This window comes from Camellia sinensis, chromosome 3 (genome assembly GCF_055761805.1).
Source record: "Camellia sinensis isolate YWXY chromosome 3, ASM5576180v1, whole genome shotgun sequence".
NCBI classification, from domain to species: domain Eukaryota; kingdom Viridiplantae; phylum Streptophyta; class Magnoliopsida; order Ericales; family Theaceae; genus Camellia; species Camellia sinensis.
In genome coordinates, this window is record NC_138963.1 from 23106463 (window position 1) to 23120252 (window position 13790).

At 35.3% G+C, this 13790-nt stretch overlaps 1 protein-coding gene across 1 annotated transcript; it reads right to left on the reverse strand.

Moving 5' to 3' along the window:
• Nucleotides 1-8989: 8989 nt before the first annotated feature.
• On the reverse strand, nucleotides 8990-9433 carry LOC114289717 (uncharacterized). The gene has a single exon (XM_028233489.2). It carries the CDS (start codon nucleotides 9431-9433, stop codon nucleotides 8990-8992), a length of 444 nt encoding a protein of 147 aa, XP_028089290.2.
• Nucleotides 9434-13790: the final 4357 nt, after the last annotated feature.

Here is a 13790-nt window from a genome sequence, read left to right on the forward strand (position 1 = left end):
TTAAAAGGTTTGCTTTCTTATTACCCTGTTGTGGCTTTTCATTAATAACTCGCATGATGGCTTATTTAATAAATTCATGATTAACACTTTATTTCACATTCTCTTACTTTTTTCTTTGACAAGAATTCATGCGGTCTGATTGGTTTTAACAAGAAGCCACAAACTTCATAAAAGCTTTGGAGTGGGACCTGTCTCTTTCTTCTTCTTCCTTGTCCTTTTTCCCCATGCCCTTGTCCTTTTTCCCCATGCAAAACACGAAAGGGACTTGAGGCCCTAAAATTTAGGTTGAGTAGTCAACTACATTTAGGTTGAGAAGTCAACCACCTTTTCACTTGGGTGAGCTCTGTGAATCCATTTAAGTCTTCCTTTCTAGGTACTGGTTATGAAGGAAACAGGAGAGGATTTTTGTGAATACGTTGGAGGGTAGGAAGATTTTAGCTTAGTGTCCAATCCAATACAATAATGGACATTGTAACAAGAGTTTTTAAAGCTTTTGGTAGTCAGGGATGCCAAAAGCATTGAAACACTGATAATGGACATTGCACCAAGAGTTTTGAGGCTTCCTGTAACAGTGTGTCAGTGTGTGTGTGTGTGTGTGTGTGGGTGTGTGTGTTTAAACTAGCAACCCTCGATTGCTCAATACAGGAAAGTCGGCTAGTCCTTGTCATCTGTTCATTTGTATGACTTTTTCTAGTTGATGTCAGTGCAATTATTAACCACTTTCGTTGATTCTATATCATTTTTATGTTTCTATTTTTCAGTTCGTTTGGATAAAGTATTATTTGTAATTTGTAGGTATAGAAATAAGAGATCAGTTCAAAAGAATATAGTTAATTTAGTTTGGTGGATTCTACACAGAAGAGGCAAGGGACTGTTGGCCTGAATAATTGGTCATTATTATATTTTTGCTGAAGAGTATGATTAAGGACATATTGATAGTGCTTGGTACAAGCATAGTATTGCTTACGGCCTAGCAACCACATGCATATTTATATATGATTAAGTGCCTATTTTGTATTTTTCTGCTGGCACTATCCTATGGAATCATCTGTCCTCACACTTATATTTTTGCTCTAGAATATGATTATGCACCTGCAGTAGAGTTTGCGAGGTAACTTAGGTAGCTGAAATGCGGCTTGATAGTATTTTGTCGAATGCCGTCTTGGCTTTGTGGTGACTTGGGATACTACTACAAAGTGGTTTAGGGTTTCAAATCTTATTTTTTGTCGACATAACGATGACAATACTAATCTCTAGCTCACTCAAAACTTGGGTTGAAGTCACCGCACCTTTGCAACTTCTATGTATGCTTGTTTCTTGGGTATCTTGTAGGGTGATGCGTGATGGAGACACAGGTTTAAGATGCTACAGAATTATTATTAAAATAATAATAATAAATAATTATTTATAAAGGTACAATACAGGTAGATAAAATATAATGGTAAGAAAAACTTATTGAAAGTGGTGTGTAGTCGTGGTTTTTGAGAGTAGATTCTGTCCCTGTGAGAATGTGATTTGGTGTAGCAGGGTTAATATAGTCATACCCTCCAAGATTCAACTGTCGTTTCTCTGCAAGTGTGTACTCGCAATACGAATGTGTCAACAACAGCTCATTGTATATAATATATGTGAACATATTTTTTTTTGGATAAATAAATAAAACACCTTCTTAAAAAAAAGAAGACGACTTGAGATGTATACATGTGTTTTCTTGTTGTGATGTTATATATATATGTGCTTTCCTCTTGTAAATATGCCATAAACTTGTGTAATGAATTGAGCCTACCTTTAATTTGTATATAACAGATGCTTAAAAACCATTTTGTAAGGATAATATAGAGACAATGAACTTAAAATTTGTATTTTGAAATTCAAAAATATCTAACAATATGAGCATCCGGGATTCACCCAATCGTTGGGATTCCATGTTAGCACCCAAAAATTAAGAACAAAAAAATAAAATAAAATTGTGTAGGGTTGTAGGATATATGTATTTTTTTTTGTCGGGGAAATGTTTGAGGTCTCGAACGGTTGAGGCTCAAATGTCTCTAATTCTTTTTTTATTTTTATTATTATTTAATGGGCTGTGCCTGTTTGATTGTTTTTTTTTTTTTTTTTTTTTGGGAAGGGTGGGTCATATGTATAGGTGTGCCAAAAAATAGACATTCCGCACCCATTCAGCCTGTGTGGTTTGATTAAGTGTCTGAGTTAAGTTGGACTGGTTGGATGATATAATTGATTGATCAATTAGGAATAAACATATAATTGGGATTCATACAAAATAATATGGAATTAACAAATTTTAATTAACAGGCTAACTGATCAGTTAATTTTATCACTCAATTAGTCAAATTCAGGTTGCGTTGGTGCGTGATGTCCACCCTTCTTAAAAAAAAAAAGAAAAAAGAAAACAATCAAACCAATGTAACCCAAGAAAAAGAAAAAAAAAAGAAAGGAATTGTGGAGGCATTCGAGCCTCGACAATTTGAGGCCCTAGCACTGCCCTTTTTTTTCCTTGCATTCTCTTAGGGGTTGGTCTAGAAATTTTTGGGTTGCCATAAGAAGTTAAGAGGCTTTTTTTTGTTTTTGTTTTAGATGACAGTAAATTTTTGGATAAATTATAAATACATTTGCTGAGGTTTGATTAAAATATAAATTGTCTTTTGCGATTTTAAAAATTACATTTCATCCTCTGAAATTTCTAATTTCATAACAAATTGTCCATTTTATTAATAAATTATCAAGTCAATTAACATTTTTTAATGATGTTATAAATATATTTCAATTAACAATTTAAGTAATTTTATTATTGTATAAGAGAGCAATTATGCATTTCTTTTTTTAGTTAATTTTGTTAAATAAATTTTTTTAACAAGAGGTATTTGTAATTTTTTAAATTACATAAGATAATCTGTACTTTAAACAAACATCAAGATGTGTATTTGTAATTTATCCTAAATTTTTTCTACACTGTGTGATGATTAATGAGAAAATCTTTAGTTGTGCTGTGTGATGAGTCACGAAGTCTTTTAACCCTTTGGCCTAGTTGGTTAGTTCTTTGGCCATCACGGATTCTACTCATAGGAGTGTAATGGAGGGATAAATTTTTTTTGTAAGGTATATGATTGCGAGTTTTAACGCTCCTAATGTATTAATTTAACAACTAATAACTGACTTTTGCCAATTAAAAAAAAAAAAAAAGTTAATGGTTTTAACACATTATCAGCAGTCTCTGAATGCCATAATGAAGAGTTTGAAGTCTTGATAATGATTCAAAGCTTCACTAACACACTCAATGTCTTAAATTTGTACGGCCAGTTGAGTCATGCTTGTATCACTGTCACCCCTAAAACAAAAGTGGGGTGTTCATGCTGTGTGAAAGTAGAGGGTTACATTGGAGAAAAAGTAGGAGTGAGTTTTAACATTTAGATAGATAATGAGTTCTAAAAAATATATATTGGGTCTAGTGTTATGCACGGAGGTTCTAGCGTTTTTTCTTACGAATTGGGCCTGTGTTGCTTAGGTTATTGAACCGTAGATAACATGAGAGGATCATCTCCTCACCCAATCACCCTTGCTCAAATCTCTTGCTCACACGACATGATCAATTCCTTTGTTATTGATGGTGTGGTGGAAAAGCTTTTAAATAATATGAGAGAATCTTATCTCTACCGGATCTCCCTTATCTTCTTTCCCTCCCACTACACGATCAATTTTTTTGTCATTAGTCATGTGATGGAACCAATTTGAATAACATGAAATCAGATGTTTTATCCTCAATCTAATCTCTCCTATTCAAACCTGTCTCTCCCACCTCTTGATCAATTTTTTCATCATTAATCGTGCGGTGGAAAAGGGTTCAAAACGAGGGACACGAAAGATTACAAAAATAGGGTATCCTGTGGTGGGGAGTGCGGTGTTGTTGAGGGTGATGATTGTTTCCTTCCATTCGAAGTCATGATCATTGTGGCAAATTGGATGAACTTGGTAGTGTTGAGTTTGGTGAAGCCACTGTCATGCACAGCTTAGCTTGAGGATGGACATTGTGGACCAATGTGTTACTTAACTGCCAAACTCACCTTTGATATACTCTTCCATAAACTCTGTTGCATAATAATTATATTAAGGCCTGATTTGGGATGTTAGATAAAATCTAAAAAGTCAAAAAGTTATAAAAAAAAATAAAAAAGTCATCACCATTTACAAATTAAAAATATAAAAAAATTAATATATATATATATATATATATATATATAATATTTTAATACAAACCAACTTTACACTGTTGCCGGTATTGAATTGATGGGAAAGTGGTACAAAAAAAAAATTACATATATATATTTACTAAGTTGGACGGTAATGTTGGATCCGTGGGGGCCCACCACGAGTCCCGTTTTGATAATCCGAACCGTTTAATATGTAGAACTCGTCTAGTAATATATGCTTGTAAAAACTCACGTTGATCGGATATCGCTAACTATATGATCAAATCAGTTTTGTATAAAAAAATGGATGGTGTTATAGTTAACGATTGACAAAAAAATTAATCCGATCAGATAGTTATGGATATCCGATCAACGTGATTTTTTATAAATATATAATAATCGACGAGTTATACACAATGACGGTTCCGCCCGCACTGGCCAAAGAGCACTGTCCAAATGTATTACACCACTCTGCAAGCCTTACTGCCACCGTACGGCTTACACTGTCAAAAATTTTCCTACACACTAATTTATATAATTTTTTAATACAATTTTTTTTGTAAAAAGTCAAAAAGTTAATCCAAACATCCATCTTTTTTTCCTCAATTTTTTAGTCTAAAAAGACAAAAAGTGCACTTATTTAGGACATCTCAAATAACCTTAAGCCTTCGTTTGGAATGTGAGTTGACTTTTTAGCTTTTTAGTTTTTTGGCTATTTTAGCTTGGAGCTAAAAAGCTTCATTTGGGATAAATTTTTTGACTTTTGTGAGAGAAAAAATAAAATAATTATGATTTAAATGTGATATTTTATTTTATTGACGTTTTAATTTATTTTATTCTTTTATGACTATTTTAACCCAGATTTTTTATGCCCAACGAAGCTTAAGTGGCAAGCTCTGCTACTGATGGTAGACATGAATATTTGATTGGAAGAGGAATGATATATTGAGGCCACGACTATGCCTATGTTCCCTTTAGTTTCTTTGCTTATTGCCTATGCCTGTCATTCCTTTATTTATTTATTTATTTATTTTTTAAAAAGGCAGTTAAGTTCAATGATAAATTTTTCTAGTTAACATTCTCATAGCATGGATTCAAATCACAAAAATATCATCCTAAAAAATGAGGTGAAGGTTATATACATTTTATCCTCTCAAATCTCAAAATCTCACTTTAACTAAAGTTTCATAAACTTATGGTCGTTAATATAGTGGCTTGTTAAGATTGACTTTATTTAAAAGTTTCTGAGTCTTTGTATTATGACAAAAGTTAATGTTTTATTTAATTTACTCGCATGAGTTAGAATAAAATAGAATCACATTCCCGAATCTTTGTATTATGATAATTTCAATTACGATTTATTATTCACTATTATTTTTAATCAATCAGAATAGAAATTTTGTTGAAATAATTGTTCTATCAATTCCATTTCAGTTTTTCAAATGCTACTTAAAATGCACACCATATATATTACAGATAGGGCTGTTTAATTTTGGTTAATTTGATGGTTAGGTTTTCGAAGTCGGTGTGTAGCATACTCCATTGGTGAACCGCACAAGTTGTGTTTATGTAGCCTCCGTTTGCAAAGTGGGTTGATTTTTTAGTTTTTTGGTTTTTTAGCTATTTTAACCTGGTTTGGGAAAGGCTTTTTGGCTTTTTGATTTTTTTGGCTTTTTTTGTGAGAGAGGATTGTAATGATTATGGGTTGGATTTGATGTTTGATTCTTCAAAAATGGTAGTGATTCCAAAAATTTTTATCAAAATTTCTATTAAACGTCTTACATGGGTGCAGGATTCCACACTGATATGAGACATTTGATAAAATTTTTAGAATATCTAACATTACTCTTGATTCTTTGTGCAAAATTATTTTTCTATCATACCATCTTAATTAGAAGGGCTAAGCTCCTTTTCAATGGAGTAGACTGGACGCATACTGATCTGCTTATTTTCTAAATCATTGTGTAAATTATTTATATATGTAAAAAATAAATTGATCCAATAATAATTCCTATATTATTTTATCATGGTTTTTTTTTCCATAAAAAATATAGACAAGTATAGTTTGAAAATCATATAATTTTAATTAACAAATCAATATGATTTTTTATGATCTATCCACACATGACCTATATAAGATTAAACAAACAAAAAAAATTCATACCGAGCTCTGGGTGAAATCACAAATCCGAATTAAACTGATTGCAGTTCATAATAAACCTCATTTGAATAAGGAAAATGATTGGTGGCCCTAAAAAAATTGCCCCTAATACCCCTAATTTCCATTTTGGGAAACTATTTTTTTTTTTCTTTCTTTTTTCTTTTTTTTTTTTTTTTTTTTTTTACTTGAAATGGAATTTCGGGGCATTCGAGCCCCGAAATCTCGGGCCCTCAAGCAGCGCCGTTTGAATAATTCTACGTCAACTGGACTCACCTTAGGTTAAAAATATTAACATTTTTTTTTGTCCCTCATAAAAAAGTCAAGAAATTATAAAATTATTAAAAAAAAATCAAACTCCAAAACGATGTCTAAAAATAGTTGCCTCTGAACTAGACTAGAAAGATGAGCCTGCTAATCAAATACAACCTAACAATTCAAATAGAAGCAAGAAGGAAAAACACCTTCATTGAGACAGTTCAAAATTTTAAATGCAATGAATCCAGTCCTAACAAAAAGGAATCCACCTTTTTGTTTTTTTGTTTTTGGATAAAACAAACAAAAAAAGTTTATTATTATTAAAAACTTAAACTAAGGTGAGTCCAGTAGTAAAAAAATTGGCCAAAAGAAGTCCAAACCATGATATCTCATGCGATCTAAATTTAAATCAAAGATTCTAAGGCAATCACCGCCGTCTATCACAAATCAATTTTGAACAATTTTAACTTTTTATTTTTATTTTTTGAATTAATCGTACACTTGCTAGTCAAATCATAAAATAATCTTTAGAATGAATTATATTTACTTTCTTTGGAGTTTAGTGAAAATGTATTAAAAAATTTTACAAAGTTTGATATAAATATATTGTGTTGTCTTAAATTTAAATGAGCATAAATTCTTAGCCCCCAGTTTTAGGTCAAGTTTGACATGTGACTAAAAAGTCAAAAAATTATTTAAAAAGTTAAAAAGTTATTACTATTCACCAAAAATCAAAAATTACGGCTACATAACCCTTAATTCTAATTTTTTCCTACACATTAATTTATACAATATTTAAATACACATTTTTTCATAAAAAGTTAAAAAGTTAACCTAAACAATCATATTTTTTCCTCAACTTTTTAGTCTAAAAAGTTAAAAAGTGTATTTATTTAAGACATTCCAAACAACCCCTTAGTCTTCATTTGAAACTTCGTAAATAGTCAAATATAATTTTGACAAACTTGTAAAACTTAAGATATATATTTTTAGACCTCATAAATAGTCAATGTAATTTACCTATTTCTTAATAGGGTATTGTGTGGGTTCATATTTGTTAATTCAAAATCATTTATTTTATTTATATTATTTACATGAAAAAAAATTAAATCAATTTAATAATTATAATTAATTTAATTTATCACGTTTGTCAAGCATCCAACCCTTTGTAGGGGGTTTGCTTTCCTGCATACATGTATATATGTAGCTAGCCAGTCAAAAAGTGAAATTTAACTTTAGATACAATTTAGTTGAGCCACTGAAAATATCAAATCACCTAAACACTTTATTTATTTATTTTTTAATTTTATTTTTAGTTTTAGTTTTAACAGTCAAACAGGGTGGGAATATGCATTTTCCAGATGATCATTATGTCTCTATCCTTTGATTGCGCTACTACTTACTAACTAACCACTATTTCACTGTACCTTCTCTCTCCTTCCATGTGGCAATACGTTGAATATATAACATATACAACAAATTTAAAAATTAATTATTTTAATTTTTTCAAAAGATGTATAAAAAATAAAAAAAATAATATGATAATTTATAATGACTTTTTAAATAAAATATCTTATATAATAATAAATTATTTATATAAATATTACATAGTTAGTTACCATCTTTTCAAAGACTACAAATATTAAAAAATCTATTGACAAAAAGATCATCTTATTATGGTCGTCTCATAATTATAGAGTGCAAATAAAATCAAATGGTTATGTTTCTCAGTTTTTCTGACTTTGCACCTCCCAAACCAAAGTCGAAAAGATTAAAATTGATCTAAGCCTAATAAAAATAGGAAATAATGTTTTCCTTGAGTTCGTGATCATAAAATTTAACAATTACACTTATTTATTCGACACTATACTTGGTTTTTACTTCTTTCTCCTCCAATAAAACATTAGTGTATCAATTTTGACAAGCATTATGAAGAAAATAGAACTTCTTTAACCAAGAAAATGCAAATATATACATAGTAAAATAGACGACTCCATTATTTTGCTAAACACACTCATAAGAACTAGACAAATTTGCAGACCCAAAACATACAATTTGTCACCTACCTCTTTCAACCCTCCAAACATAAAAACAACAGATACCCAATACCCATTCCATTCTCTAATTAAACATAAATATAAACTTTTCCAAACATTATCCAAATCATATAATTAAAAATAAGTTTAATAACACATAAATTAAATATAAAATCAAATACAAAATAAATAAATAAACAGACATGCCCCTAGCAACCATTGTTGCAAAATCTTGTCCGTCCATCTATTTTTTTTTATCCGATTCTATATTTAATTTCTTTCTAGCATTTGTTGTATTATTAAACAACAACTACTAACCAACTCACTGGTCTCTATGGTCCACCCACAACATCTACACTAGCAGAGCAAGATAGCAGCCTGTGGAAGATAGCACAAAGGGCGGCGCAAGATAGCTCTTTCACTCTCCTCACCACTGCACATTTCTTCCTACGAACCACCGGCCGACCCTCCGCCGCCGTCCTCCTCCGCCTCCTCCCCCCTCGACCCACCACCCTCTCTCTGACCCGATCCAAACACTTCTTGGTCCGCTCCGGAACCGTCTCTTTCCTAGAGAAAGTGTAGCTCCTAAGGTACAGCTGCCTGCAGGAGATACTGTCCACCACCCTCGGCTGCTGCTCCGGCCGCCCTCCGCCGCCGCGCACCGCCATGCGGACGAACTCGGCGTCAGATTCCGGCCACTTGTAGAGGTTGACGTAGGTGGCTCTGACGGGAACTCTGGTGTCTTTGACACAGTTTGATATGCAGACGGAGCTCATTTTCCGACGAGGTGTGTCAGATTTTGTGTAATTGGTTTTTGAGGTTTTGGTTTTGGAAGTGGTATAAATTGTGTAACAGTTTTTTTGGCTTAAATTGTAAGAAAAGATATGCATGTAGAGAGAGAGAGAGAGAGAGAGAGAGAGAGAGAGGGAGGAGGGGGGGTTTATGATAGTTTTTGGTTGATGTATGGAATGATTTAGCATCATTAGTAATGACTATGTTTTTTTTCACAATGGCCTCTTACAGTGTTAGGCAAACAATTTGAAAAGAAAAATATTAGAAATTTTCAAAAATTATACTAATTTTTTTATGAAATGTCTTATATGTAGGACCCATATTTAGGGATGGCAATTTGAAACCGGCCCGACGGGAATTCCCGATCCCGACCCCGATTTAAGTGGTTTTTCCCCGAAAAATACCCCCGACGGGGAGGTGACGGTATTTGAAAATCAATCCCCGATCTGTCACGGGCCGGGGACGGTGATCAGTGTTTGATCCCCGACCCGGCCCGATCCCCGGCCCCGCCCCCGTCCCCGTCCCCGGCCCCATCCCCGAATTTCCCCGAAGTGAAATTACTTTTATACCCTTATATTTATATATTTATATATATATATAATAATAATAATAATAATAGTAATAATAATAATAAACCAACTCTTGAACTCTCTCCCTCACTCTCATCACTCAACTCTCACTGTCGTTCATCTCTCTCTCCCTCACTCTCATCTCAACTCTCTCCCACTCTGTGTTCATCTCGTTGTCAACTCTCTCTCGCGGTCACCGACGGCGACGTCAGCACCACCGCTGGCCCCGACTCCCCCTCTCTCTCACCGACGGCGACATCACCACCACCGCCGCACAACGTCTACCTCTCTGCCACCACCACCGAACCCACAGCCACCGCCAGCCACTCTCGATCTCTGTCACCACCACCGAACCCACCGACGGCGTCGCTCAGATCTGTCTGTGTGAGATCTGTCTGTGTGTGTGTGTGAGAGATCTGTCTCTGTGTGTGTGTGTGAGATCTGTCGCTCAGATCTGTCTGTGTGAGATCTGTCGCCGATCAAATTTTTTTTTAGATCAATTTTTTTCTGTGTGTGAGTGATCTGATCTGATCTGTGTCTGTGTTAGATCAATTTTTTTTTTTTTAAGTTTAAATCTGTATTTGTTGTTGTTGATGATGATAAAACATAGTATTTTTTGTTTCAGATCTGTGTTTGAGGCATCTGAATTTTTTTTTTTTTTTTTTAGCCGGGGAATGCTCGGGGTCGGGGAAACCCGATCCCCGTTGGGGGCGGGGGTGGGGGCAGTGATAGGATCCCCGTCGGGGATCGGGGCCGAGACCGGGGAAAATTCGACCATCGGGGATCGGGGACGGGGAGTGCGATCCCCGGCCCCGCCCCGCCCCGTTGCCATTCCTACCCATATTATGTGGGTTCTATATGAGTCACACACTCATGTAAAATATTTGATAGAAATTTTAGTAAAATTTTTAAGATCTCTAACATTACTCATGTGAAAATAACTATAGCTAAAACAAAAAAAAGAAAAAAAAAAGACAAAAGAAAAAATGGCATTGCTCAAATTGCCCTTACATGATATTATAAATTAGGGCTAAGCGTTGGAGGTAGGATTTGAAGTTATAATTTACGGTTATACAATTGAGTCAAACAAAATAAGCTCAAGTATGATTTAATTCGAAATTTGCATGTTTCGATTATAAATTATATTAGACGTGGACACATAATATCTATATCTGTGTAATTTATAATTGAATCAAATAATTATGACATATATTTGAAATAGTTTATAACAGCTATTATGTTTTGAATTTTATAATTATAACAATTATTTATTAAAAATATAAACTTATAAAGAAATTAATGCTAAAAAGTTAATTTATCTACTATATTATTAATTTTTAAAATTTTTCTAATAACTTTTTAAAAAAGTCCTGCTAAATGAGTTTTTTTGGTGAGAAATGATTTCATGAAATAGGTTAAAAAAAATTTAATTAATAAACTGACATTTTAACTACAGCAAAATAAAACTTGCATCAATAGTTTGAGAGGTCTCATTAAAAACTTGTAAACCATGTTATTGGTTGGTGCAGTTGGATATTGGAAGTACAAGATGTGGCTATGTCGAGGAACCTTTTTTATTTATCCACCTGGCTTATATGTGTGTGCGGTAGGTGCATCAATTGAAGGTATGTGAATATGTTAAAGTTGAAAGATAAGAGCAACAAACACAAAAATTTTACTCAAAATTTACTAGTGCTTTTATTCTTATTCTTCTTTGTTTTCTTATTTTTACTTTTTTTTATTATATATAATTATATTAATATTTTTTGAGTATATTATTTATAAATCTTATTTGAAAGACTTATACAAGATATGATTCTATGAAAAAACTTATAACTCTATAAGTTCTGTGGTTTTCTTGTGGACACATTTAGAAAATACTATGAACTCCAAATAAATTATCAAATTTTCTACCAAACCTTTCACATGAGTACGGGATCTACACAAATCACATGTGTGTGGGTTTCACACCCATGTGAGAAGTTTGATAGAAAATTTGATAATTTGTTTGGATCTCTAGCATAACTCGACACATCTACCTCCAATCTTAATTAATTAATAATTTGATTAATAATAATACCATATATGGAAAATTCAATGTTACCATAGATTGTGATATCTATATGGTTAGAAATTTAAAATTCAAAATAGCCTAATTAATGACAATACCATATATGGGAAATCTAATATTTCCATAGATTGTGATCATATTTGTATGGTTGAAAATTTAAAATTCAAAACGTAAATGTAACATATAGGTGCCGTTTGGTAACACTTACATTTTCAGTTTTCTGTTTATATTTACAAAAATTTAAAAAACTCAAATAAAAACTTGTTTTGTAAAATTTTTGATTTATAAATCAGTGGTCTCAGTTTATAAATTTGGCCAAAAAATGAAAACACAAAAAATGTGTTTCCATTTTGAGTTTTCAGTTTTTTTTTTTTAACCACCCAACACTAGCCACCGCCCACCATCATTTTCCACCACCGTCTTCCGCCACTACCACCCACCCCCCACCCCCCACCACCACCTGCCACCACCACTCACCACCCATCTACCACCACCACCCACCACCCGTCACCACCACCCACCTGCCACCACCACCCACCTGCCACCCACTTGCCACTACCACCCACCCCTTGCCACCACCACCACTACCACCCACCGCCCACCTGCCATCCACCACTCAGCACCCGCCATTACCATCCACCGCCCGTCACCACCACCCGCCACCTACTTGCCATCACTACTCACTACCCACCTGCCACCACCATCTACCACCTACCACCACCAGCCACCCACCACCACCAGCCTCCTGTCACCTACCCACCCGCCCTCACCACCACCACCACCACCACCACCACCACCATCACCCACCACCCACCCGCCACCTGCCTGCCACCACCACCCACCCGCCACCTACCTGCCACCACCACTCACTCGCTACCACCTACCACCCGCCACCGTCACCCACTCACCCACCCACCACCACCCGCCATCTACCCGCCACCACCCGCCATCACCCGCCATCCGCCACTCACTTGCCACCACCACCAACCACCCGCCGCCACCACCGCCACCACCGCCACTACCCAATCGCTACCAACCACCACCCGCTATCGTCACCCACTCAACCACTATCACCACCCACCACCCACCCGCCACCACCCGCCATCAGCCACCCACCTACTACCACCACCCACCACCCGCCATCACCACCACCACCACCCACTCGCCACCACTCACCACCCACCACTGTCATCTACCCACCCACTACCAGCACCTGCTACCTACCCGCCATCCACCACCCACCTGCCACCACCACCCACCACCCGCCACCGCCGCCACCACCACCACCACCCACTCGCTACCACCCACCACCCGCTACCATCACCCACCCACCCGCCACAGCCGCCACCACCACCAGCACCCACTCGCTACCACCCACCACCCGCCACCACCCACCACTAAGTACTTACCACCCACCGTCACCACTTTCCACCACCCGCCACCGCCACCACCACCACCACCACCCACTCGCTACCACCCGCCACCGTCACCCACCCACCCACCACCACCACCAGCTACCCACCATCTACCGTCTTTCGCCGCCACTTGCCGCCACCGTCTTTCGCCGCCACTTGCAACTACTTGTCATTTTTCACTCTTTTTTATATTTTTTAAATTTTGTAAACATTTTGTCAATTACCAAACGCGTTTATAGTTTATGTTTTTCTAAAAATAAACAAAAAATAAACAAAAACCAGTTTA

Excerpts from the sequence above, each read along its gene's own strand:
- LOC114289717 (XM_028233489.2), bottom strand. The coding sequence starts at position 9,433 with ATGAGCTCCGTCTGCATATCAAACTGTGTCAAAGACACCAGAGTTCCC.